The sequence below is a fragment of the Berghia stephanieae genome, chromosome 5 (genome assembly GCF_034508935.2).
Source record: "Berghia stephanieae isolate SIO BIC M18660-M18661 chromosome 5, UCSD_Bste_1.3, whole genome shotgun sequence".
Lineage (NCBI taxonomy): Eukaryota > Metazoa > Mollusca > Gastropoda > Nudibranchia > Aeolidiidae > Berghia > Berghia stephanieae.
The window spans coordinates 14,784,191-14,811,549 of NC_088364.1; the positions used below are offsets into that span (position 1 = coordinate 14,784,191).

At 36.2% G+C, this 27,359-nt stretch overlaps 1 protein-coding gene across 2 annotated transcripts; it reads right to left on the minus strand.

Annotated features, from left to right (window-relative positions):
- Nucleotides 1–6,177: 6,177 nt before the first annotated feature.
- On the minus strand, nt 6,178–26,995 carry LOC144972466 (serine hydroxymethyltransferase-like). Of its 2 annotated transcripts, XR_013645361.1 has the most exons (9): nt 24,082–24,176; nt 21,406–21,645; nt 19,188–19,546; nt 16,158–16,370; nt 15,141–15,254; nt 13,715–13,837; nt 9,233–9,460; nt 7,484–8,218; nt 6,178–6,422 (listed from the first exon to the last, which is right to left on the minus strand). XR_013645361.1 is itself a non-coding variant. In XM_078913664.1 (8 exons), the coding sequence occupies exons 2-8, from the start codon at nt 21,600–21,602 to the stop codon at nt 8,055–8,057; spliced, it is 1,398 nt and encodes a 465-aa protein (XP_078769790.1). In that variant the 5' UTR covers nt 21,603–21,645; nt 26,858–26,995; the 3' UTR covers nt 7,484–8,054. The 2 variants fall into 2 exon arrangements, 1 of the variants encoding a protein (XP_078769790.1); XM_078913664.1 differs by lacking the exons at nt 6,178–6,422; nt 24,082–24,176 and adding an exon at nt 26,858–26,995.
- Between the last annotated feature and the right edge of the window lie 364 nt (nt 26,996–27,359).

Consider the following 27,359-nt stretch of genomic DNA (forward strand, 5'->3'; position numbering starts at 1 on the left):
AGTGTCACAATCCAGACATGTACATTGATTACAAGAAAACTCCACCTTTTACAAACATAATATGTAGGTATTTTTATGTTAGAAATTCCACTCAATCACTATCCAATCATTGTTGGGTGGATAGAGAAAATGCAATCATACGCCCCCCCCCCCCCCCCGAACAAAACAAAACAAACAACAAAAGCCTCCAAAAACAAAAACGTAAGAACGAAACAAGCAACAAGAAAACAAAATCAATCAAAAAAAAAAACTAAACAAAAACAAACCAAATAAAACAAACTTCACTGCTCTCAGGATCAATGCCTTTCCATTGCTACTGACAGTGAAGTGAGGCGTGAGATCAAACAATTGAGCTATCAGAGCCTTCATTGCTACAAAACAAGGAATTGTAAATTAAAAATGCAAACGGAAGCAAAACTAAACTTTTGTTCATGATCGGAACGTTTATTTATACAGATAGGAGTGCTCTGGACAAGTTTAAAAAAAAAAAAAGAAAAAAAAAAAAAGCATCACAGATTGAAGTTGTCATTTACAACTCGGTTGATAAATGAAATTATATAATATACTGTTGGGTCGTCTTCATCTACACCAGAATAGAAAGAGAGGGTGGAACCTACCATGATATAACACTTTACAGAGCCATAATACGCTTCAACAGTCGTAACGTCACTTCACTCGTAATGACGCAAGGTAACTTAGTAACTGGCTCTAAACTATCGGAACAATGGCGGACGCCCTTATGAAATATTTCTCCGACGTGCATAAAAGCATATCCAGAGGGAAAAAAACATTATAAATCTGATCATGTTTTGACTTTTACGCATTCTGATCACAAGACATATGAAAAGTTCTAGCCAGCATTTAAAAAAAAAAGTGCCGATGTTCTTTGTTTAGAACCACGATGGCCGCCGTTGCTGGGCGACGTGACATCAGACTATTGAATCCAATACTCTTCAACAGTCGTAACGTCACTTCCTTCTTAATGACGCATGGTAACTTAGTAACACCGGCTCTAAACTATCGGAACAATGGCGGACGCCCGTATGAAATATTTCTCCGGCAAGCATAAAGGGTATCCAGAGGGGAAAAAAACAGCATGAAAAATAAAAAGTAATGATTTTCTTTGTTTTGAACCAAGATGGCCGCCGTTGCCGGGCGGCGTGACATCAGACTATTGCATCGAATTGACTGATCATGAAATGAATACGTAATCACTTGACTTGCGAGTAGGTGTTAATTTTTTTGCGTATCCCTTTCACACGCACATACACGGAACACACAATGTCTGTCTTTCACTTCTGGAGAGCGGAGTGTCAGATTAAACTTCAGCTTTAAAGGTCTAATTCAATTTACACCGTAAATCATCATAATAATCATTCTTGATATAGATAATTAAAATATTTACAGTGCATTCCCTGGATAACGACATTGCCCGGGACCGGAAAATAGGCTTCAACAGTCATGACGTCACTTCCCTCGTAATGACGCATAGTAACTTAGTAACTGGCTCTATACTATTGGAACAATGGCGGACGCCCTTATCAAATATTTCTCCGACGAGCATAAAAGTGTATCCAGAGGAGAAAAACATTATAAATATGATCATGTTTTGACTTTTATACAATCTGATCACATGACATGAAAAGTTATAGCCAGCATGAAGAATAAAAAGTATCGATTTTCTTTGTTTAGAACCACGCTGCTCGCCGTTGCTGGGCGACGTGACACCAGACTATGTCGTTATCCCGGGGTTTTCAAGATGGCGCAAAAAGGGGGCGCGGTGAGACCCGTGAATACATACAGTGCATGCAATGCGCGGACCAGTAACTGAAAGAAGACACGTACTATCCACGTTAGAATGCGTATTTCTTCTGTTTACAAAGGGCATACCAGTTACGCTTTCATTCTCCAATGTGTATTGTCATTATTTTCATCTTAAACAGTGCTCCAACGCGATTTAAGGGGCGGTTTGGGTCTTTTCTTTAAAAAATTTGATTACCAATATTGGGCGGTTTTAGTCATTCGGTATCGTCAATATAGGTTTAAAAACAACATTTATTGGTGAAAATTTTTAATTATCTGTGTTGATACCAATTTTGCGACCTAATTTGGGGGTCTGACTTCAAAAAAATATAACAATCTTGTGGTAATGTTTTTTGTTTTTAAGGGTTTTACGGCTCTTGCAACACATTAAGGTCATATCAGCGCCAGTAAAAAGGAAGAAAATGGGATAGTAAAAAGTTATAGAATTACAATTAAAGCCCAAAAGAAAAGGTAAGACAAATGGGAATTGGTTCAAATAGGGAACAGATGTTGATTCCAAGAGCACACCGTCAAAGTTCTTAGATCACCTAAAAGTCTCATCCAGACACAAGCACAGGTCCCAACTAAGAGGAATACACTCAAATGTTTACCAATCATATAATATAATATGTAAACTAAACATAATACAATGCATTACAGAGAGATGATTTACAAGGAAAAAAATATCATCTCCCAAAACTATAACTATACATTCGAGTATATCTCTCCCAGCCAAGGAACTCCGGCAAGGATCAGGACAAAACTAAGTAATCTCATTCCAATACAATGAAAGGAAACAATTGGAAAACGGGTATGGGGGGATAGAAAACACAGTATGTACCTCCCTGCCCACAATGGGAGGTCAGGATCCTCACCCAGAATCTTATGGCAAACGTTCCACAAAAACTAATGAAGAAATGACCTCCATATTCTTCCCTCTTGTCAACATTGCACCATAGTGATTTTACGGCTTTAGCTTACGGAATTTTTATTAGAACATTACAAAGTTGAGAATCAAAATTTGATTCAAAATGTTATGACAAAATTGACCTTAAAAAATTCGGAATTAGGATTATAATCTCTGATGTGACATAATACATTATCTCTGTGATAACTGTGACTTTGGTCATATATAAAAAAAAAAAAAAATCTAATAATATTGGCATAGCACCACTAAAAAAGGAAGGACATCTCATTTCAGACCCCAAAGAGCAAGCAGAGATCCTTAACAAACAGTTCCAATCTGTCTTCAGTGAGAGAAAGAATTTTCAAATGCAGAGTTCCTTAACGAGACATCAATGAAGACCACCAACACTCCTATAATGAATGACCTTACCATCACAAAAGAAGGAGTAATGAAACTACTACTTAAACTTAACCCCCACAAAGCCAGTGGTCATGACAACCTATCCCTCCGCATCTTAAAAGAATTGGCCCCAGGCATCACAGCCATCTTCAAGTCCTGCTTGTCTTCAGGTGTAATACCATCAGATTGGAGAAATGCCAATGTAACACCCGTTTTTAAAGAAAGGAGAACACTACGACCCAGCAAATTATAGGCCCATCTCCTTGACATGCATCATCTGCAAACTAATGGAGCACTTCATCGTCAGCAACATCATGAACCACTTTGAACAACACAATCACAATGTACTAACCGAATACCAACACGGTTTCAGACGTCTATCTGCGATCTTGCGAGACCTAACTGCTGGAATTTACGGAAGAGCTGCCAACCAATCTATCTGGAGAAGGGACTCCATACAGACGTCCTTATCATGGACTTTGCCAGTCTTTGACTGTGTGAATCACATCCTACTTATGCACAAAATCCGTCGTTACGGCATACAGGGCACAACCCAAACATGGATTAATAACTTCCTACATGACCGCCAGTAAGCTGTTATTGTTAACGGATGTCGCTCGACTGAAGTACCTGTTAGATCGGGTGTCCCTCAGGGATCTGTCTTAGGACCGTCTATTCTTGGCATACATTAATGACTTGCCACTTAATCTAACCACAACAGCCAGACGATACTGCAGTCTACAGCACTGACAATGACAAACTGCAAGCAGATCTGTGTCAACTAGAAATATGGGAAGAAAGCTGGGATATGAAGTTCCACCCAGCGAAGTGCGAATGAATGCCCATATCAAGATCAAAAACACCCAAGATAACTGAATACCACTTACATGGACATACATTGGAGACAGTGAATGTTGCAAAATATTTTGGTGTTAGCATGAAAAAAGACCTAACATGGGATGAGCATATTAACAAGATCACAAGTAAGGCAAACAAAACACTGGGATTTTTAAGGCGTAACCTAAAAATTAGCTCCTCGAAAATGAAGGAAAAGGCATACAAAACATTTGTAAGACCTGTTCTGGAATATGCTTCCACTGTTTGGGATCCCCACACCCAAAAATACGTCTCAAAAATTGAATCAGTGCAAAGAAGAGCTGCACGCTACGTCCTGAACAGACACAACACCTCAAGTGTATCAGACATGCTAGAAAAACTACAGTGGCCGAAATTAGAACACGCAGAAAATCAGCAAGATTAACAATGCTATTTAAGATCAAGCACAACCTCGCTGAATGCCCAGTCATCAAGAAAAAACTAATACCAGCACCTTTGAGACAGAGAAGAGGTAACAACAACCAATACAGCCTCATACACAGAACACAATACCGTGGTTTCTCTTTCTTGCCGCGCACGGTCAGGGACTGGACCAGCTTGACGCTAAAGTGACCAAAGCCACTACAATTGATGTTTTTGTGGCTAGTTGCTATGCAGATACTTCGATCCTACACAAACCATCACTGACCAACGTTGACAACCCCTGAATGTTCCTGGAAATTGATTTTAGACTAACGATTATAAACAAGGAATACGCAGAGATGAGAAAGCAGTTTCATATTTGCCATAATAATCAACCAATTGATTGTGGGCAATCAAAGGCAGAAGAAGAACTGGAAATATCCAAAAATGCCCGCATTGGACACGGCATTGCTTGATATCAGTTAACCTCAATCACTGACCTCAGACAGGGAAGGTAAATGTGACCCGTCGTCTCAAAATGGTATAATGTCGGAACGAGCCACATATTTAAAAACCGAATTAAATGTTAAACTGGTCAAAAAATATAAATTGCTGGCATTATAACCCTAAAATATGGTATCCATTCTCCTCAATAAAACATACAAACTCAACACAAGTCTGATATTTCTGGCTATAAATTCAATTTTCAACATCTTAACCAACCCGACTTAATACCGTTTTGAGGCGAAGGGTCACAAATGGACCCTTGAGAGTTCCATCCACTGATAATCTTCTTTTGCTGTGGTTCCATATGAACTGGTGCTGATTCCACGCAATGTAGTAAACATATTGTGTTCTGAATGGTCGGTAACAAACGATCTCATTATGATGGGGAAAAGCCTTTTTTTTATTGGTTAAGAGTACAAGATGACGATGGTCGGCTATCAAGCATCGGTTTCAACTGCCGTTTATTGCTATAACGATGTCGCTATACAAGGGTTTTACTGAAAAGTATGTCGCTATTTGGGGTTTAGCAAAAAAAATTCGGGACCAGAGATCAATGTTGCTATCTAGGGGCTGTTATCCTGTTTGTTTTGTTTGTTTTTAAGGGTCTTACGGCGCTTGCAACACATTTAGGTTATATCAGCGCCAGTAAAAAGGAAGAAAATGGGATAGTAACAAGTTCTAGAATTACAATTAAAGCACTCAAGAGAAAGTAAGACAAAGGGGAACTGGGAACAAATAGGGATCAGATGTAAATTCCAAGAGCATACCACCAATGTACTTAGTTTGAGATCACCTATAAGTCTTATCCGGACACAAGCACAAAATCCAACAAAGAGGAACACACTCAAATACTTACATTATGCATTTAAAATAATAATACATAACAGAGAGATGATTTACAAGGAAAAAAATATCATCTCCCAAAATAACTATGCATTTGACTGTTTCCCTCCCAGCCAGGACTCCGACTAGGGCCAGGAAAAAACCAAGTAATTTCATTCCAAGACAAAGATAGAAAGCATGTTGGAAAACAGATATAAGGGGATAGAAGACACAGTATGTACCTCCCTGCCCGCTATGGGAGGTCAGGATCCCCACCCAGCTGTTATCCTGAGGTTGCACTGTAATTGGACAAATTGGAAAACTCTATAGGTGTATGACTCACCAGACAGTAATATTTGCAGTCGTTTGTTGTTACGTTCGAGTTCACTCTTCCTCTTCTCGATTTTGGCTTCTAGGTTTGCTGCATCTGAAGCCACATTGTGTTGAAAGTATTAGAAAATCAGCATAAATATCGGATTTCAAAAAGTCGACTCAATATGGATTCATGAATGTACAAAGTATCTTTATTAATTTAAGCCTCACTCATAATTGCAAATACATTTCAATGTAACAGCACAAATATATTTTAAGTTTTAAAAAAAAATTTAAATAGGAATAACGAGAAAAGTAACAGGAATTGAGGCTCTCGTTATGGCACCATTGCCTTTTTGTTGGTCAAGGGAGGAAAGAACCAGGCAGCTAAAAAAAGGATCAGAGCAACCTCCTCCTCCCCCCCCCCCCCCCCCTACAGTAAGTGCCTCCCTGCCCACTATGGGAGGCCAGGAACCCCACCCAGTCATATGACTGACCCCGTGGTTTTTGTAGAAAATATTTCAAAATTTTGCAGAAGAAAATATGTAAATTTTGAAAGTTTCTAAATATGTTGTATAACACCTATAAACTAACTACATGCAACCCATGTAATAAAATATCCTAGCGGAATTACGCAATTTCAAACTCAAAATTATGGGACAAAAAATGGCAAATTTTGCCAGAATCTATGCTGATATGGATATAGGCACAAAGTTGGGAAAACAAAATTACAATAAAAAATTGCTGTCAATGAAATTGTTATAATAAAGAAAAATCAAAGCTTCCAGGGTTGCCTGGCTCAAACTTCTTCGATCACTTAAAAGAATTTGTCAAAAATTTGCAAAACGTGCAGTATCTTGAGGTTGCAATGCAAATCAGAAAATTTTCCCTAATTTTGCAGCCGTAAGCTGTGCAAAAACCCACCGGGGCCAGATATGAGTTGTGCACACTTCAAATGTGAAGTTTAGAAAGTGGCTAAATCCTTGGAATAGGCCAACATAGAAATTGCAGTCAACAACAGTAACAAACAGCAGTCACATTGGCTCTAGTCAAAAACAATGTCACTCACAGCAGCAGTCTTAATATTACAAAAACAAACATCTGCTGTTTGGATCATATATTGCATATAAAATTACAATTAAATTACAATTGGCACAAAAATTCATATAATATAAAATTAAACTAAAAACACCTCTTCGATGTTAATAAAAATGCAGTACTCACAATTTCTACATTAAAAAACAAAATGAAAACGAGTATCTAGTTATGCAGAACAGAAACTAACAGCCGTAAGCTGGCAAAAAAACACAGAAGAGTTGTAACTTCAATGGAATTAAAAGCTAATTTGGAATAAATAAAACATCAACAGTAACAACATCACATTGCTCTATCAAAACATATCACTCACAGACAGTCTTAATATTACAAAAACAAACATCTCGTTTGGATCATATATTATACTTAATACAGACAAATAAATAATAAATAAAACACCTCTCGCTGGAAATTATGGCGTTCACATTTCTACTAAAATAACATGAAAAAACAGGCATACATTTGACAGAATAACCCTGAAATATAAAAAAAATATTGTAACCTGGATATAAATATTAATTAGGATATAAAATCCTAAATCAATTTTATCAATATTTAATCCCAAACTCATTCCAAAAACAAAAGTTTTAATGATGATATAATGGTTGTCAATTTTTCTTTTTGGAGACTAAATCTTATGTTCCTAATAGAAAATAACAAAATTGGGCAGTTTTTGAGAGCAGTTGCAACGATACAAGCGTGTTAAAATGCAAAAGCCTTAAACAATACAGATGAGTTTGTAAGTTAAAATGAGTCGCATTGGCCAGGTAGAAAGTCTTGTCGAAATGAGAAACAACAAAATTCTTAGATACATACATACAACTATTGCAACCAATAGTCATTGCTGATTTAGAGTTCACAATAAGTGATCACAAAGTGAATGTTTTCCCCACCTTTGGACCAATAGTGAAAGTTAATAACAGGTAACAGGTAAATAACAAATTATGGATAGCGCCAACATGTGGAACATCTACCAGTCATCAAAACCAGGGAGAGGGAAGCCAAGAGCAAAGTTCTCAACTCGTTTCCTCAATTCCTCAATCCTAGGCTTGAATTCCTCAGAGTCGACAGTTGCTTTGAAATCCTTCAGTAAGGGGCCAGACTTCTTGTTGGCATCCACTGCAATTTTAATGGCTGAGGAAAGATTGGTAGAAGAATTATTAGTAATGCATAGGAGACCTGCCATTATTTCAGAAACAAAGTTAGGGAAAGTTTTTGTTTGTTTTTAAGGGTTTTACAGCGCTTGCAACACATTTAGGTTATATCAGCACCAGTAAAATGGAAGAAAATGGGATAGTAAAAAGTTCAAGAATTACAATTAAAGCAGACAAGAAAAAGTAAGACAAAGGGGAACTGGGAACAAATAGGGATCAGATGTAGATTCCAAGAGCATACCACCAATGTACTCAGTTTGAAATCACCTACAAGTCTCATCCAGACACAAGCACAAAATCCAACAAAGAGGAACACACTCAAATGCTTACATTATCCATTCAAAATAATAATAATACATAACAGAGAGATGATTTACAAGGAAAAAAATATTATCTCCCAAAACAATAACTATGCATTTGACTGTTTCCCTCCCAGCACCAGGACAAAACCAAGTAATCTCATTCCGAGACAAAGACAGAAAGCAAGTTGGAAAACAGATATAAGGGGATAGAAGACACAGTATGTACCTCCCTGCCCGCTATGGGAGGTCAGGATCCCCACCCAGTTAGGGAAAGTTATTGGATCCGTTTGTTCTGTGCTGTTTAATTTGAGGTCATTTCAGCACCTAAGAAAAGGGAAATACTACACAGCACATCTATGTCTGCCAACCCGATATTTGTTTTTAAGGGTTTTACGCTTGCAATACATTTAGGACATTTCAGCGCCATTAAAAGGAAGAAAAAGGGTTCAAATAGGGAACATGTAGATTCCAAGAGCAAGGTATAATTGTGTATAGTTTGAGATCACCTAAAAGTCTCATCCTGAAACAAGCACAGGTCCCCACTAAGAGAAATACACTCAAATGTTTACAAATCATAAATTTAAAAAATTTAAAAAAAATTTACAGTGCATAAATCTTTGAGATTGTTGGACATTAAGTAGGATAAATATTGGTATTCGCTTTGATAAAACAAAAACGTAAAAAAGTCTCACCATCATCAATCAAATGGAAAACTTGAGTAATGTCATCTTCCTTCAGGTTCCTTGATGTGAGAGCTGGTGTGCCTATCCTAAGACCACTTGGTTTCAAAGCACTCTTATCACCAGGGACTGTATTCTTATTGACAGTTATACCGACATCATCCAGCACTTTATCCGCCCTGGATCCATCCAGACCCTTGTTACGCATGTCAAGCCACACCAAATGGTTGTCTGTACCACCTGGAAAATGTTTATTTAATAAAAATTAAAACATTAAAAAATAAAACAAAGATAATGTTTACACTCTAGTAAACCTGAATCTCCAAGTACTTTATACTCAGTGTTAAAATGTCCTGATGATGGAACAGCCCTCATTTAATAAACAAAAAATATAAATAATTGAAACAAGAAAAAATAATTTTTAACCCCCCCCCCCAAAAAAAAAAAAAAAAAAAATTAAAACCATACAAAAACTGTTTATACCTTTCTATCATTACATTCCCCCCCCCCCCCCTCCTTCCCCACATCTCCTTTGATAATGTATTCTTTTTTGGTTATCCTGTGAAGTGAATCAAGATTCAAACTTCGCTGTCAGGTAACATGTGTTGAATGAGTCATGCCACTTTCTGCAAAGACAAAATCTCTTTTCAAAAGAAATTCCATGTTTATGATATTGTTCTGAGGCCAAAATATTTCAAGCATGTTTGAAACACAATTTGGTTGTTTATGTCGAAAGATATTAGCCTTAATCATTTTAAATATTAAGTACTTTGCACACTTAAGGCTGAAATTTAGGTCAACATAAGGAAAAATGAGGTTACGAAATCAATGTAAAGTAAATAACCCACACTAACAATGAAAGGAGTTTCAGATAATAGGCGAAGAGGCAAAAGGCAGATAAGTAATTTTAATGCCTACAATATAAGCTCAACAGCATACAAATATAGTCCAGTTTTCATATATAATTTAAGGTACATATAATGTAGTAAACAAACTTGGACACTTGAAGTCAAGAGTAGCAAATGTTAATTATAATATTAAAGAGAAGAACCTGATAAGAAAGAGATAGTCGACACTTGAAAAACTTTCGTGCAATGATTACAAGAGTTGTATTATATCCGGTTAAAACCAGTCAAATTTGAATGCCCCCCCCCCCCTATAACAGCAGCAAAGATAACAGAAAACGGACTATAGCATGGAATATAGCCATTTTCACAATAATAAAAGCAGCCTCTGTGCATTGTTTTTAAGAATTTTACGGCGCTTGCAAAACATTTATGTCATATCAGCGCCAGTAAAAAGGAAGAAAATGGGATAGTAAAAAATTCTAGAATTACAATTAAAGCACCCAAGAAAAGGGAAGACAAATGAGAATTGGTTCAAATAGGAAAGAGATGTAGATTCCAAGAGCACACTATCAGATACTTAGTTTGAGATCAACTATAAGTCCCAACTAAAGGAATACACTCAAATGTTTACAATCATATATAATATGTAAACAAAATAAAATACAGTGCACAACAGAGAGATGACTTACAAGGAAACAAAATATCATCTCAGAAAATTAAATATATATTTCACTGTTTCCTTCTCCCCCAGGGTATCAGGCCAGGACCAGGATAAAACCAAGTAAACTCATTTCAAGACAAAGACAGAAAGCAAATTGGAAAACAGATATAGGGGGATAGAAGACACAGTAAGTGCCTCCCTGCCTACTATAGGAGGTCAGGAACCCCACCCAGCCTCTCTGCATTTGACGGTTTTCAGCTTCCCATTCCTGTGATGGAACCACAGAACAATGTTCCAAATCTCTTTACTCACGACTCCCTGACAAATTTGTAAAATATTATAGATCACAGTGTCCAGCAAAAATTCAAAGTAGAATTCATGTCCTAAGAAATTAAAAATGATATCTAGACAGCCACATTTTCTTCTTGCAATCCCATTGCCAATGCTTAAAATATTTTCAGACCTGCCAAATTGAAAACTTCAAATTTGGTAATTTTTATATCAATTTTTAGTAATTTGATAAGGAAATTCGTAATCTCTGAAATTGTGTACGAACAACCACAATATTATTATTATTATTATAGTAGTAGTAGTAGTTCTTCATCTTCTTCTTAGCATTATTATTATTATCATCATTATAACTATTATTATTAATATTTAAGTATTACTAAGAATTAAAAATTCGTAATGTTCCATAAAATTTCGTATTTGGCCATGAAATTTGACTAAAATTAGTAAAATTACGAAAAATGCGCAAGTTCGGCAGGTATGTAATTTATTCAAGGGCTATCGTGTTCATGTGTGTTCATATGTATTTTGTAATATTATGCAGAAAAAATAATAAAAATGATACTATCAATAATTTTTAAAAAGCAGTATATTCTCTTCTGCAAATCAATAGAGATCATTATGACGTCATTGACTAGTGTTGTTTTCATTATGTGGTGACATAGATAATATATCTTGTTTCAAAACAACAATGGTGTTTGAAAAAAAAACACACAAAAAAAAACAAACCACATCTTGATTTGAGTTTGATGTGCCTTTAAAATGCTACACATTAACTATTAATGAGAACTAACCACATCTTTAAAAATCTTTTTAAAAAGAGAAAAAACCTTTATTACCGATAACTTGACATTGTAACTGACCACTTCCAGCAGAAATTTCACAAACAAGTCTCACAAATATCGCCCTTCTCAGGAAACCCTAGAGACCTAAACAACCGCATCACAACAACTGAAGTTAGAAATAGCATAAAGTGCCTAAACAATAACAGATCCCCAGGCGAAGATGAAATTCCCGCTGAATTGCTGAAATGCGGTACCCTCTCCCTGGATCTGAGCATTGCAAACATAATGAACAAAACATTCTCAACACACAAAGACTGGGACATAAACAGCGGTGTCCTAATTACAACACAAAAACCAGGAAAAACGAAAGGACCCGTAAACAACCTGCGCCCAATAACATTACTGAATACCATAAGAAAAACACTGTCAACTATTGTCCTCAACAGAATTAGACCGAAAATAGAAAAATATCTATCACATAGCCAAAGCGGGTTTCGCCAAGACCGAAGCACATCAGACGTTGTATGGACACATAAATGGTTGGCAGCAAAGGCACTCAAAGAAAACATATCCATAACAATAACCGGAATCGATATGTCCGCAGCCTTTGATACGATCGACAGAGGAAAATTTTTGGAGATATTAACAGACATAGTAGACGAAGACGAGCTCCGAATAATCCGATTTCTCCTCAGCAACACAAAGATACAACCAAGGATATACGGGGTAACAAAACAGATGCAGTTCGAAAGTAACATCGGGACCTCCCAAGGAGATAGTTTGAGCCCGATTCTGTTCACAATATACTTAGAACACGCTCTGAAAGAAGTTCGAAAAGTCATTCCAAAACCAACGACTCATATTGAGAATGCAATCCCTAGAGAAATCGCCTATGCAGATGATGTCGATGATTTTATTGGATCAACACCAGCAAATATAGACATCATACAAAATACCCTCATGAAATATAACCTCCAAGTCAATGCCAATAAAACCGAATTTACAACAATATCGAGGAACAAAGAGGAATGGAAAAGAACAAAGAAAGTCGGCTCACTAATTGGAGACACCGAGGATGTACAAAGAAGAAAACAGCTATCAAACGCCGCACTCAGTAAACTCACCAATGTATGGATTAGAGGTGACAAAATAAAGAGAAAAACCAAACTGAAACTGTACCGTGCTCTTGTAAAACCGGTACTTCTGTATAACTGCGGCACTTGGGCATTGACAAAATCCGAAGAAGAACATCTGGATGCCTTCCATCGCACACAGCTAAGAAGGGTACTGGACATCAAATACCCAAAAAAGATCTCAAATGAATCACTCTATAAGATCACAAAAGAAAGACCAATCTCCCTTGACATTTTACAACAACGATGGCAACTTTTCGGTCACATACTACGCAGGGACAAAAACATACCAGCTAACCAAGCCATGTCGGGATACTTCCAAAAACACGGGAACCTTTTCAGAGGTAGACCGATCACAACACTCCCTGTGATCCTAAACACAAACCTCACAACACTTGGACAAAGCAATAGTCTCATAACGGCAGGGGACCTTGAAAATCTGAGAACCCTAGCAGAGGACCGGCAATATTGGAGACACCTCACAAAGGAAATACTGGAAACAGCCAAGGCGACCCGATCTTTCGGTCGAGACGCGAAAGGCATCTAAGTCAAGTAAGTCAACCACATCTTTAAAAATCTTTTTAAAAAGAGAAAAAACCTTTATTACCGATAACTTCTGCATGCTTTTTCCTGTAATAAATGATTATCTTCTGACTATGTAAAAAGATAGAATTTGTAAAGTCAACTCCTACAATACATTGAAAGATATTTAAAGAAACAAAACACCCCCCCCCCCCCCCAAAAAAAAAAAAAAAAGGAAACAAACAAAAGTTAATTACCTGAGATAACTGTATACCCATTCTCCAGGAAACATTTGCACAACCTCTGTGAATTGGCTATTACTTGTTCTTGGTATTTCTTGAATTCTGGAGTGGCTGCTTGTCTTAAGGCTACGCACACACCTAATGGAGATGAGAATTATACATTAAATTATTCAATTTTCTACAACTCGAGTAGAAGTCCAAAGTAATTTATAGAGACATATCGATTTGCATAACAATTACGCATTGCAGCAATCACTGGATGCCAAATGTCCTGTTTTTCCAGCTTTTTCACACCTCATACACTGGCAAAGTAAAGGAAAAGTGAGAGTTTATGAATTAACAAGGGTTTGTTTTATGCGAGAGGTGAAACTTCCACTCATTAACAGGTTGGTTTTTTTTTCTAAAATTATTTGGCATCCCTGATGAGCTGGACATGATTGCATCAATTTGAGGTCAAAGTATATCCATGTTTGTAAAAACATCAAATTACTTCAGCAGTAAGTTCTACCATTGTTTATTTTCATAATATCAGGCAGAAATAAGGTTACATCTTTCCGTTCAACGGTATAGAAACCAGGATAAATTTCAGCCCCATAAGACTTGTGGCTTTTCAGGAAAACGACTTATCCAGCATGTCTGACCTTGAATGGCCCAGGCTGGAAAAGTGGTAACATTACCAAAATTGGACAAAATATCAATGCCTGTCATCTGCATAGAAACATCAGTATTTGCCCAAAACTCGAGTTGTCACACTATTTTTGTCAGGCTTGGTTGGATGCCATAACAGTGTGAAATTTGAAATGTAGCTTGTGACACACTTAAGTCACTTCAGCGCCAGTAAAAATGAAGAAAATGGGATAGTCAAAAGGGTTATAGATTTACAATTAAAAGCACATAAAAAAGAGTAAGAAACAAAAGGGGAATGGTTGAAATAAGGAACAGATGTAGATTCCAAGAGCATACTAACAGTGTACTTAGATTGAGATCACCTAAAAGCCTCATCCTGACACCAGCACAGGATCACACTAAGAGGAATACAAAAATATAATTTCCCAAAACTATAACTATACATTCAACTGTTAACCTCCTAGCTAGAGACAGGACAAATCTACGCAATCTCATTCCAAAGCAAAGACAGAAAGCAATTGGAAAACAGATCTAGTGGTATAGAAGATACAGCAAGTACCTCCCTACCCACTATGGGAGATCGGGAACCCCACCCAGGGTCATTTGCAATGGCCAACACTGTGGCAACATTGAGTAAAAGCCGAATCCTTGACTCTACAAAATATTTTGGACTTGGATTCAACTTGACTCAGGCAAAAGAAAATAAGAAATAGAACCAGTAGGCATAAACAAAAGAACTAAGAAATGAATCCATTTGCTGGATTTTCATTGGCTAAGAACTGAAGTCTTCTCCATGACTGAGAGCTAAACATACCTGCAATAGCATTATTGTGAGGACCACCTTGAAGACCTGGGAATACAGCATCGTTAATCTTTTTCTCCAAGTCATACATGACTTTCTCACCATTTTTCATCACTTTTCTCACACCTGAAATAAAAATAGGGTAAATGCAATGTCAAAAATAAAAAAATATACCTATAATCATTCTGAATACATTAAAAGAAAAAAGTTCAAGTCGCAAATAAAAGATACATTCACCTATTTATTGATAGTAAAACTCTTCTCCCTCTTCACCAAGCCCGTGATTTCAAATCTGGGATTCCCTTTTGACAGAACTAATTTTTCAAACCTGAAAATGTTTCTCGTAACAACAATGTATGAAAATATTTCAACCAAAGCTTATCAAATGTATCGCCTTTAAATCATAGAAAAGGATGTATATCCATCTAGATAGCTCCTAATTGTTGCCTTTAAATTTAAACAATCAATACTTTTGTCTTTAAAAATAAATTAATTCACAGCTTTAGCCAGAAAAATGGCATCCCCGTCATTTATACTAAATGCACTTTACCACCCAATTCTCCACAGACTCAGACTGAGCATTACTGTATATGAAACAGTCAGGCAAAGCAAGAAAGAAACAACAACAACAACAAAAAATCAGTCTTCCTCGACTGGGGATTGAACATCAGTTCACAGTGAACATGCGTACCCCTGTGAAGGACATCAGCATTAAATCATCCCATCGGGTAACCTCTGGTGCAATAGTAACACATCAGACTGGTAATCAGGTCTAAAGTTTGATCTCCAGTCGGGTCAGGCTGAATTTTTGGGGTGGATTTATCCTTGTACTTTTCTGTCCTGCTTTGACTGGCACTGTTTCAAACACACTTTTTCACCAGTGCCTGCTCCGTAATTTGTCACATCGATATATTACTGTACATGTTGCAAATCCAAAAGAATAAAAACATTAGGGGAATTTAATAATAGCAAAAAAGTTGTTTTGTTTTTTTTTAATGTATTTTTTAAAAGTAAATTTTATAAACTCACCTTTCCTGTAAAAAATCAAACCAGATCTGGAACCTCTGAGAGTTTTGTGAGTGGTGCTTGTGACAACATCACAGTACTCAAAGGGACTTGGGGAGAGTCCAGCGGCCACAAGGCCACTAACATGAGCCATGTCAGCCATGAGATAGGAACCAACGTCATCAGCAATCTCTTTGAACCGTTTGTAGTCAAGATGTCTTGAATAACAGCTAATACCTGAATAATGGACATGCAGAAGACATAAATATTAAAAGTGAAAAGGAAAATTATCGAAATGAATTATTATGTTAAAAGATGTATAGACCTGTAAATGAGCTCTATAAAAATTGACTGAAACAAACTCTTCTTAATTCGTCGTAGCGGTAAAATCCAAAGAATCAAAATGAAAGGTAAACAGCAAGCTCACTTGAGCAAAGCAATGGCAGAAAACTAATTTGCGCGGGTATTAGGTACCCAATCAGTGAAGAAATTTAGAAACGGTCAACCAGTTTGTTTACAACATGAGGCAATCGAGATGTGCTTGTAGCAATCATTTAACTTTCGATTTGAAGGTGCCTACATAACGAACTTCTGGGGTTCGAATTTTTCTTTTTCATACTTTTCCTGTCCTTCAAGTAAATGTGGTCAATTTTGGCTTAGACGAAACAGTGAAATTTATCGCTCGGCGGCTCAGTTAAAATTGGCTAAGACGGGTTTGGAAAGTGAAAAAATAATTTCACGAAGGCTGTGTGAAAATGCACTGGGGTGCGTTCAGACACGGCAATTCTACATAGTGTCACTTAGCCTTGGCACCATCGTTAATATAAACAGCCCATGAGCTATGCGTGGTGCTGTGGAACATTCCTAATTACAGTCAATCGACTACGATTCATGAATTCTTTCTTTATTCAATTCTTTCTTCCCTTTTTAAAAATATTTGAATCTGACGAAGTGACTGATTTCAGTTAATTGACTGAGAATTTACAGGTCTAGATGTAAAACTTAAATCCCACATGAACTAAATTGGTTATAGAATCAACCATTCTTGTGAACCTACTACATGATAGAGGAAATTAAAATCCAAAGCGATCAACAATTCCCACAGCAAACACATTTTCAAAGTATTTTTTCTCCATTACACAGTGAAAACCAAAAATGCTAAATAAAAAACCCAAACTGTTAAGGTATATGTATGATTTTCTCATTAGATTATCTTCCTTTATAGTGAGATTAACCTTAAAATCCAGGATCAATGTGCAATTGAGAAAGATTTGGATCCAAAAAAAATTCACATACTTTAAAAAATCCCTAGACTGAATTCAAAGAGAAAAATATGATCTAAATCCTCTCATGACATGACCCTAAATTATCAAGAAAAATAGATCAAAAGAGGGCATTTAATTACCATCTGAAGGTATATCATATAAACACAGAAATGGTAGATGAGATGAAACTTCAGAGAAAAAAACAAATAATAATAATAAAAACAACAACAATAACAATAATAATAATAATAATAATAATAATAACAATAATAATAATAATTTTTAAAACGTAATAAGTGTGTATTGTAGGAAACGACAATTATAACATTCTTTGTGGTCATCACACAACTAATAGCAAAAATGCGGAATATTATCTTGCGTAGGCATGCCTGCATGTCTCACCCCCAACCACTTTGGTCTGTGAATAAGGTGAAGTGAGAGGGGAGTTCAACAGGAATGAAATCCAACAAACTTGCCCAATTGCCCTTAGAATTTTACATTACACACCACATACAGGTTGAATCAATACTGCTAATTAACACACAATCACTATGTCTGTCAACACAATCACTATTGTGTGTCATAGACCTGTAAATGAGCTCTATAAAAATTGACTGAAACTGAAACTCTTCGTAATTCGTCATAGCTGTAAAATCCAAAGAATCAAAATGAAAGGTAAACAGCAAGCTCACTTGAGCAAAGCAATGGCAGAAAACTAATTTGCACGGGAAATAAATTAGGCTACTTACCATTGTTCCTTATAATAAGGTACCCAATCAGTGAAGAAACTTAGAAACAGTCAACCAGTTTGTTTACAACATGAGGCAATCGAGATGTACTTGTAGCAATGATTTAACTTTCGATTTGAAGGTGTTTACATAACGAACTTCCGGTGTTCGAATTTTTCTTTTCATACTTTTCCTGTCCTTCAAGTAAATGAGGTCAATTTTAGCTTAGACAAAACAGTGAAATTTATCGCTTGGTGGCTCAGTTAAAATTGGCTACGACAGGTTTGGAAAGTGAAAAAATAATTTTACGAAGGCTGTGTGAAAATACACTAGGGTGTGTTCAGACACGGCAATTCTAAAAAGCGTCGCTTAGCCTTGGCAATATATATCCATCGTCAATATAAACGGCCATGAGCTATGCGTGGAACATTCCTTATTAACTTTACAGTCATTCGACTACGATTCATGAATTCTTTCTTCCCATTTTAAAAATATTTGAATTTGACGAATTGACTGATTTCAGTTAATTGACTGAGAATTTACAGGTCTTTTTTTTTTGTTTGTTTGTTGCTTTAGGTCTCTTCCAACACAATTGAGGTTAAATGAGAGACCGCTGAAACAAAAAAACAAGCAATCTAACAACAATAGTACAAATGTAAATCAAAATCATAACCTAAAGATATCATAAGCTAAATTCTAAATAACCAAGAACAAACAGGCAGAAGATTACAGAAAAAAAATATCCCCTGTCAAAAATACAATCACAAACCAAAGAAGCAGGATAGGCTAGTAAAGAGAAGAAGAAACGACATCACTATCGGATCGTACACCCATGCGAACATCATAGGTATATGATTCAAGGGTGATGCTCCCATCCAACCACCCGCAATTTACAGGTCTAGTGTCACTACATCAACGCAAAATGTAATTTTTCACTTTTTGACATAGGGCAATTCAGCAAGATTGATAACTGCAACTTTAATGAATGAAAACCCACTCTTTATGTTTTATTTTAGGGTTATAAAAAATAAGTAAAATCCAATCATCATAAACACACTCACCAGCAACAATCATCTTGGGCAAAAAGAGTTTAGCATTGGCATGTAGCTCATCATAGTTGATAAGGCCTGTGCTGGGGTCAAGCTTGTATGGGAAGGACTCGAAAAACAATGAAGTGGCTGACACTTTCTTGGTAGGGGTCATGAAACCGTGACTCAAATGGCCTCCGTCAGGGAGATGGAGTCCCATGATACGACCATGGGGTTCCACTAAGGCTGTGTACACTGCGAAATTGGCTGGGGATCCTGACAAAGGCTGAACATTGACACCCCATTCTTCTGGATCGAGCCTGAAAGCTTCGAGAGCCCTCTTGTGTGTGAGTTTTTCTATTTGATCGATGAATTGGTTACCACCATAGTATCTGTTATAGTTCGAAAAGAGAGAGAGAGAGAAGGAGAGAGTGCAAAATGATAATATTGGACAGTTTACCATGAATGTACCTACATACTCAAAAAATAAAAAAAGACGATTGAAGAAAAAAAAAAAAAAATCCCAACAAAATCCATTTTAGAACAACAAACCCAAAACACAAAAACAACATAAAGTACAGCCCAATTCAATAGTAAATGTGTCATTTTTAATAATCAATATTCTTAAAAGTAATTATTGCTAAACTCAATTCTTATCTACCTAGTTTATTTCCCCATTATCCCCTGTTTGCATTAGCAGCACTCATTACAATTACAAAATATCCACCATTGTCTCTAGCCAGGAACCCATTCATGCCTAATCTGTTGAGGTAATATTAAAGAAGTGTGTAAAGTGTTATACCCTAAGTCACACCACGTAAACATTGTGATGCATCCCATCACTGATTATGCTCAGCATTACTCGGATTTGTTCACCAACAAAAATCGAATACAGCAAAGTTATTAAAAATGTTTACATGTAAATCAATGATTTGCCAAGGCTCTTACTTTCCATTTCTTCACCATAATCATTTTTGTTTTCATTCCGTCTCACTTTTATGTTTTCACTTTCCCAGATAAATTCTATATACTTTCAACACCAACAAATGGAAAAAAATAAGCAATCATTCAAATTAAAAACCAAAATAATAGGCAGTGGTGAGTAATTTTTAAAATGGCCTAAATATAAGTGAACCAAAAGGATGTTTCTGTTGAGTTCTGAATTGAAATAGGAGGTTCCACATACTAAAAAGTACAAAATTATCATGTATCAGTATGTTTATGGTAATGATACCATGATGACAAATGTGACTAATAAGATGCCAAACTAAGGGTGCCTGAGTGAGCCAGTTAAGATGTATAGACAATAGGATAAAAAAGTAAGTAAATAGGACTTATGTATGCGGAAAAAACACAAAACAAGTAATGCTTCTACCATTGGCCTTCGCCTCAAGACAGGCAAAACAAACATTCAAAAAGTTCATACAAAAGGTCGTTATCGTAAAATTTGCAATAAAAAACCCAAGATATTTTGATAAATGAAGGAATAAGTTTGCCCAGGTTGATTAATAAAAAATAAACCAAAAAATGACAATCTAGTATCAAAATCATGTCAATGATAGCTTTTTTTAAGTGTTAAAAATGTGTCGATAAACTTAATACTTTGTCCAAAGTATTTCTGCTATCCTATTGTTGCTAGACTCAGTTTTTTAAAATTATTTTTCATTATTCAACTAAAACAAACTGATGAAAACGAAATCTTCTTACAAGTCGTCAAAATAACTTAAATATCGTTAACATTGATGATCTTTTTTTTTATAAATTGAATGTTACAAAAACGACCTTTCTGCACAATTTACACAGCCGAAGACTTTATATTATTAAAATGAGTTCATAAAGTTTGTGAGAATCATTTCAGGATGACAAAATTTTCGACCACCTTGTTCACCCTAAGATAATACCAAATGCAGGCGAAGGGAACAAAAGTATTAGATATAAATTTTTTAAATTTTATTATTACCATCTTTTAATTCTGTTTTGATTTTATAATAAAATATTTGCAGCAGATCACAAATACATGCACTATATTTACAGGGTTACCATTTCAATATAAAAAATTTACTGAACTTTTATGCAACCATCGATTGCTGTCGATTCTGAGTGCTGAACTCCATTAAAAAATTAACTACTTTTTTCCGTCCAGCAGGTGATTGGAAAATATACTGGGGGTTTATAACATAATGAAGTTTGTAAATATACGGAAAACTGACAACCTTGTATATAGTTATAAGAAAACATTTCATTTATTTACCTAGCCCCAGGTTGGCCCTCAGAATATTTGTTAGTCAGACAAGAACCAAGACATTGAATCACAGATTTGCTGGCAAAATTTTCAGATGCAATCATCTCCAGTCCTTTTCTTTGTCTATCTTTCTCCTTCTTGATGAGATCGTACATCTCTGGATCGTCAGATGAAATATCATCTTGAAGGTTCCAACTGTCAGCCATATTGATTTTCTGTTTGTTTAGATCCCTTTAATTATTTATGTACCTAAAGCAGAGAAAAAGAATGAAAACTATTCATCGTGTAGAGAAGAAAATATAAACAACAAAGAAAAGGATTAAATCTTTATTATTTTATAATAACTCATAATCGAACTGATGTACTTATTACATATCCATGGGTGCAAGCAACTGGACCTCAAAAAGCCTGCAAGTCTACTTATGACCAGATATATAATCTGAAAAAGCCTGCAAGATTCACGGCAACGTTTTTTTTTTGGTAATCCAATCGGCCGGCACTCTTGCACCCATGCATATCAAAATATTTCAAAAGACAATAATTGCAAGTATCTGTATTTGAAGAAATACTGAAACAAGTACAAATATCAATAAAATGAATGTTTTCATCATTTGCATATAGCCATTTGTCATACTTGTGACAGGGCATGGCTTAGCATGGCAAAAAATGATTAATTCCAGTATGTGAGCTTTTTAGTGCTAGATAGATCTGGCAAAATATTCCATCATTTCCAATGAATCAAGTGCTCCACAGCACCATACATAAATAAACCAACTCTAATACAACATACAACAGCTTTCACAGGGGACAATTGTATAAGAAGTCCCAGTCTCAAACACACTTCATGAATATTCATTGCTATTGGCCTGAACTTTGGAGGTCACTTGATATTGATGGTTGCATATTATAATACAGCACCACCTGTCTCCAATTACATAAAGCGTTTAGGCTGGATTACTATTATTATTATATCTCTAGTTATAGAACTGTTTGGAAAATCAATATAATAAGAGTTCATAGTAAAGGAGCAGCAAAATATGCAATGCAATAAAAGTTTCAATGTATAAATATAAATAAAAGAATTGATGCAAATTGTAAATGGCATTGCAGAAATCTGATTCTATTTCATCTTTCTTATAAAATGTAGCTATTTCACATTCATTTATTCGACCCTCAGTAGACAAAATTTAAGTGGCTCCTTGCAAAAACAACAATAAATAAGAAGAAGTAGGTCAATGACCTCCCATTAGATCACTTGCAAGTGAAGAATAATGTGAATGTGATCAAATCATTGCTCGTAAATGTCTACAACCTTCATTTATTTATCAGTGACCTTTGTGTAACAACTGGCTCTTACCTGTTCCGTGTTATTGAATAAGTTATTGTCATTTTTTGCCTCCGAATGATATCTGATAAGGCAGACGCCACATTCTTATCACACTATTATGAATGTGACATAAAATTACCATGAAAGAGTAGAGTTGTCAGTAGACTAGTAAACTGTATGCACACATATTATAGTGAACATGTAGGCCTATACCTATTTATCAGCCTACGGTACTATGAAGATACAGATGAAGTCAAGCTAAAAGAAATAATATTTGAAAATATTTTAAATTAGACAGCCTTTTTACAATAAGATTAGATGTAAAGGTACAGAAGATTTGTATATCTTAATATCTAAGAAGGAATGTCTTCCTTATTTGGCAGTAGTTTCAAAATCATTGAACTAATAAAGGCAAGGGTAGTACCTACTTATTCTAAAGTAAAAGGTTGATTTGATGAAAATTAGCAAATATAAATTAACAAGAATACTCAAGAATGCACTAAAACGATCCATGGCAACAGAAAAATAGTGTCACCGTTCACAAGAAACAACAATCTTTAAATTTTCATATTCATTACCTCCTTACATTGTATTTATCTCCAAAAACACCTTCTAAGTAGCAAAATGAAATAGGAATAATAAAACAAATTTTTTAAAAAAAATGATAACGGATATATAGCCTAGATACATAATAATAATAGGTAAAAAGTAATAATAATGATATTGGCAATGTTGGGGGGGGGGGGGGGACAATATATATATACCTACCTATATATATATATATATATATATATATTATATATATATATATATATATATATATATATATATATATATATAAAACTATGTTAAAAGTTATGCTGCCGATAAAGTCAGTCAAAGCAAAAGTGAGACGCGTCCAATTTTAGTTCTGTCACTAACGCAATTGGTGCAATGCCATACAAGTAATAAATTGACAAGAATGGTGGGCGTGACGCAAGACATAACAAAAACAAAAATTAACTGTCAGTTAAATAAGTGTATCTACTGTACCAGAATGGGGTGACATAATAAGACACAAGTTGCCAGATAGCGGAATGCGGTCCAAAATTGCATCATTCTGAATCTGACAAAACAATACGTAGGCTACCTTTAGGAAAATAGACCTAAGTGAAAAATCCACAAAAGTAAAAGCGCGTATTGGAGCGCGCCAAATCCTGTTGAGTAACTATGGAAAAAAAAAAGAAAACGTTCAGCGCAACATAGGCATATTATTTAGATCATAAGTGATGCGCATCCTTTAAGTAAAATGCACCAGCAGTAGATAACATAATATAGCGAGAAACCACTGCTTACTTCTAAGTTCAAGGTAAACCTACCTAATGTTATCTAACGAGGCGGTCTTCAGACACGTTTACTCCAGTGGGAAATCTTCCAAGACAAGAACGAGAAGAGCGGCGATAGCTTTATAAAGTGGCTCTCAACCAATGAGCTTCGTTTTTACAACGAAGTTTTCTTTTTAACCAATACCCAACTTGCTCTTTTCTATGTATCTAAGGGAAAAGACTCGATTTTTTATGGCTTTCATCCAGTCCGCCTGAGTTGCGTCCTATTATAAAAGACGTGTCAAAGTCAAACAGCTGTTTGGTCCAAGTTAAGATTAAATGATTGGATTGTCTTCTGTAATGTCATCATGACTTCAAGGACTCAGCTGGTTCAATTAGTATAGAACCCGTTTCAAAGTCGAAAATGCATATAGCAGTGAATGGGTAGATGGGTCTGTTATATCTCTTGTGGGAAGCACATTGTAATATGTTCTGTTATTCTATTTTAGGCATCTCTATCAATTTTTACTTTCCGTTTAGTGATACAGAAGCCAATATTAACTCCTGATACAAGCTATGAAGAACTATTGATTCTTTCTTTTGTTGATAGCAATAAGAATATAATTCGTCTCATGACATTGGTCACATTGGGCAAATAATAATGGCCATAGAGGTTAGACGTCAGTTTTGGGATAGCACTCAATTCACAAATAACCAGAACTGGGTGCATTCTGGGTCAACTCCCATCCCTTCCATCAACGGCGATCAAGTAACTGGGTCAATATTGGCGCTGTTGGAAACTACTCTTGAGATAGATCAGCGTCCTTTTCGTCTTTATTGCAATTATGTAATCAATTAGTCTACTGTCGGTTCTGTGCCACATGTAGCCTATACACAATTAATATTATTATGTCGTAGAGAGACATAGGGATGGGAGGAAGAGAGATGCATAATACGACAATAATCACTGTGTATCTTATAAACAAATTCACCATATGTAATAATAAATCTTTGACCCATAAACTCTAAAACAGTTGGTCAAAGTTTTATAGCCTGCACTCGCTCCGCCTACGTTATACGGCCGACCCTAATGTATCCTCAACACGACTTGCACTTATTTGTAGAACGGATAACCAGGATTGTTCAACGGCTTATTGTTGTAATGGAAATACTCTCAACCGTCAACCCACCGCAAAATTGTGTCCAATTAAGCCCATTAATGCGTTCGGCTATCAGACCTGCAAATAATATGTACACGTCGCCTCAACACCAACACTTTACCCTCAAAAAGTGTTTTGTCGATGTTTCATTCTCTCCTCTCATCTCCGTTACAGGACCGACCCCTGCCAAGCAGCCAGTGATGGGGTAAAGTTTAAAGGTTCATAATGGAATTTTTATTTTCAACATGGAAAAGAACCTGTTTGTTGTACCTGTGTAAAAAAAAAAAAAGGCATGCGGTCTCTCTCTCTCTCTCTCTCTCTCTCTCTCTCTCTCTCTCTCTCTCTCTCTCTCTCTCTCTCGTTCATTTTTCTCTGTCTCTCTCACTCTTGAGTGTGCACTTATGCTTATGTGTTTGCGCGCGCGCGTGTGTGTGTGTGTATGTGCGTGTGCGCGCACATGCGTGCATTCGTGTGTATGCAAGATTGTCTATAAGTGTATTAACAAACGAAGCAAGTCAGTAGGGTCTCGCGGTGAAGCAAACGCCATCATGTTCAACGACTGGATGAGTGACAATGTTAGCATATTCCGTTTCTAGACCCGGGCAAGGTACACCGGTAACATACTGATATGCTCGACTCAACAATGGGATGATTGATCTGTCTTATCATTAGAGACGGATATTGTAAGATATCCGGAGAACCAATCAATGAAAATAATAAGGGGCGCGTTAATTGACATTGTGAAGTAGTACAAATGCGTTTTATCAATGTGTATTCTCTCTCTCTCTCTCTCTCTCTCTCTCTCTCTCTCTCTCTCTCTCTCTCTCTCTCTCTCAAATACACAAACTTATTTGTGCGGCTAGGTGGTCTAGTGATATGACATTCGCCTTCGGATTGGAATGTCCAACTTTCGAGTCCTGGTTTGCGTTTAGCCAAAATACTCACATCCGCCAGTCTGATATAACGTACCAACACACAGAACTATGTGTAACCTCGAACGTTTATAGTCTGATCGATAGAAGTTAGTGAAGACTACTCGGCTACAACTCCACCGACTCTGACCTACATTGAACATACGTAAACGGCACATGTACTATAAGGCAAAGTTTTTGGTCGACTAGAAACAACAACCGTATACCTCAGTGATAATGTCCGCTCACACACTTCAGCACGCTACAGTCATTGTCACTTGGTGATCTTTTGGTGTGACACTGGACTGCTGATCTGTAGGTCCCTGGTTCGAGATCAGTTGTGTGTAGTGCAAAGTTGAGTCTTTGGAAAAGACTCTTTACTCATTCGCTCACTGAATTCATTTAGGTACAACATGAGTGATTGGCGTGTACGTGACAGTGAACTTGACCATTGACAAGGTGCATGACACACTAAGAACCGTGCTTGCATCGTAGTGGGAAAAAAATTGCAATAACGCCTCACAAAGGTCTTTTTCCGTGCTACATGTTGGTTTGAGATCGCTTGTAAAGAGATTTGAGCACATTTAGTGGGTGTTGCTTCATATGTAAGCTCGTTTTAGTTGTTGTTTATTTTTTTTTATTTTTTTTTTTTTGGTTTAAAAAGAAATATTATTAAAGATGGCTTCCGATAAACACTGCTTATATCATAACAAAGGAAAACAAATTCAATTCGGAACCAAAACACGTCACAATACATACATTATTTAGGGAGACAGAGGAGCCCCTACCAGTCGCCCCAAACCGTCTTTACACATGAACAAACGATTGACAATTATGGAATAATCCCCACAATATGACAATTGATAAAAGGACCGAGGCGGTGACAGTTAGTGTCGAGCGGAAGTCTCGATGATACAAGTCATCGGCCACCAACACTCAAAACTTCCCGATATCGATGACCAAGGAAAAGTCGGGAATTCCCGAGAAGTAGCACTTCAACTGAGCTTTGGATGGCTTTTCTGTATTAAAACTTAAAATACATTAAATAAATTCACTTTGTATAATAATAAAACATTGATACCTATAACCATTTTGATCTATTTACGACGTTTGTGTTTTGTTAGCTGTTTAAAATATGATATAACGTCAATACCCAATACCAATGACTAGGTATTGAATGAAAGCACCGATGACTAGAGCGATGCTCGAGACTTTTTTGAGTCTCGAGACTCAAAAAGCATCGAGACGCAAAAAAGTCTCG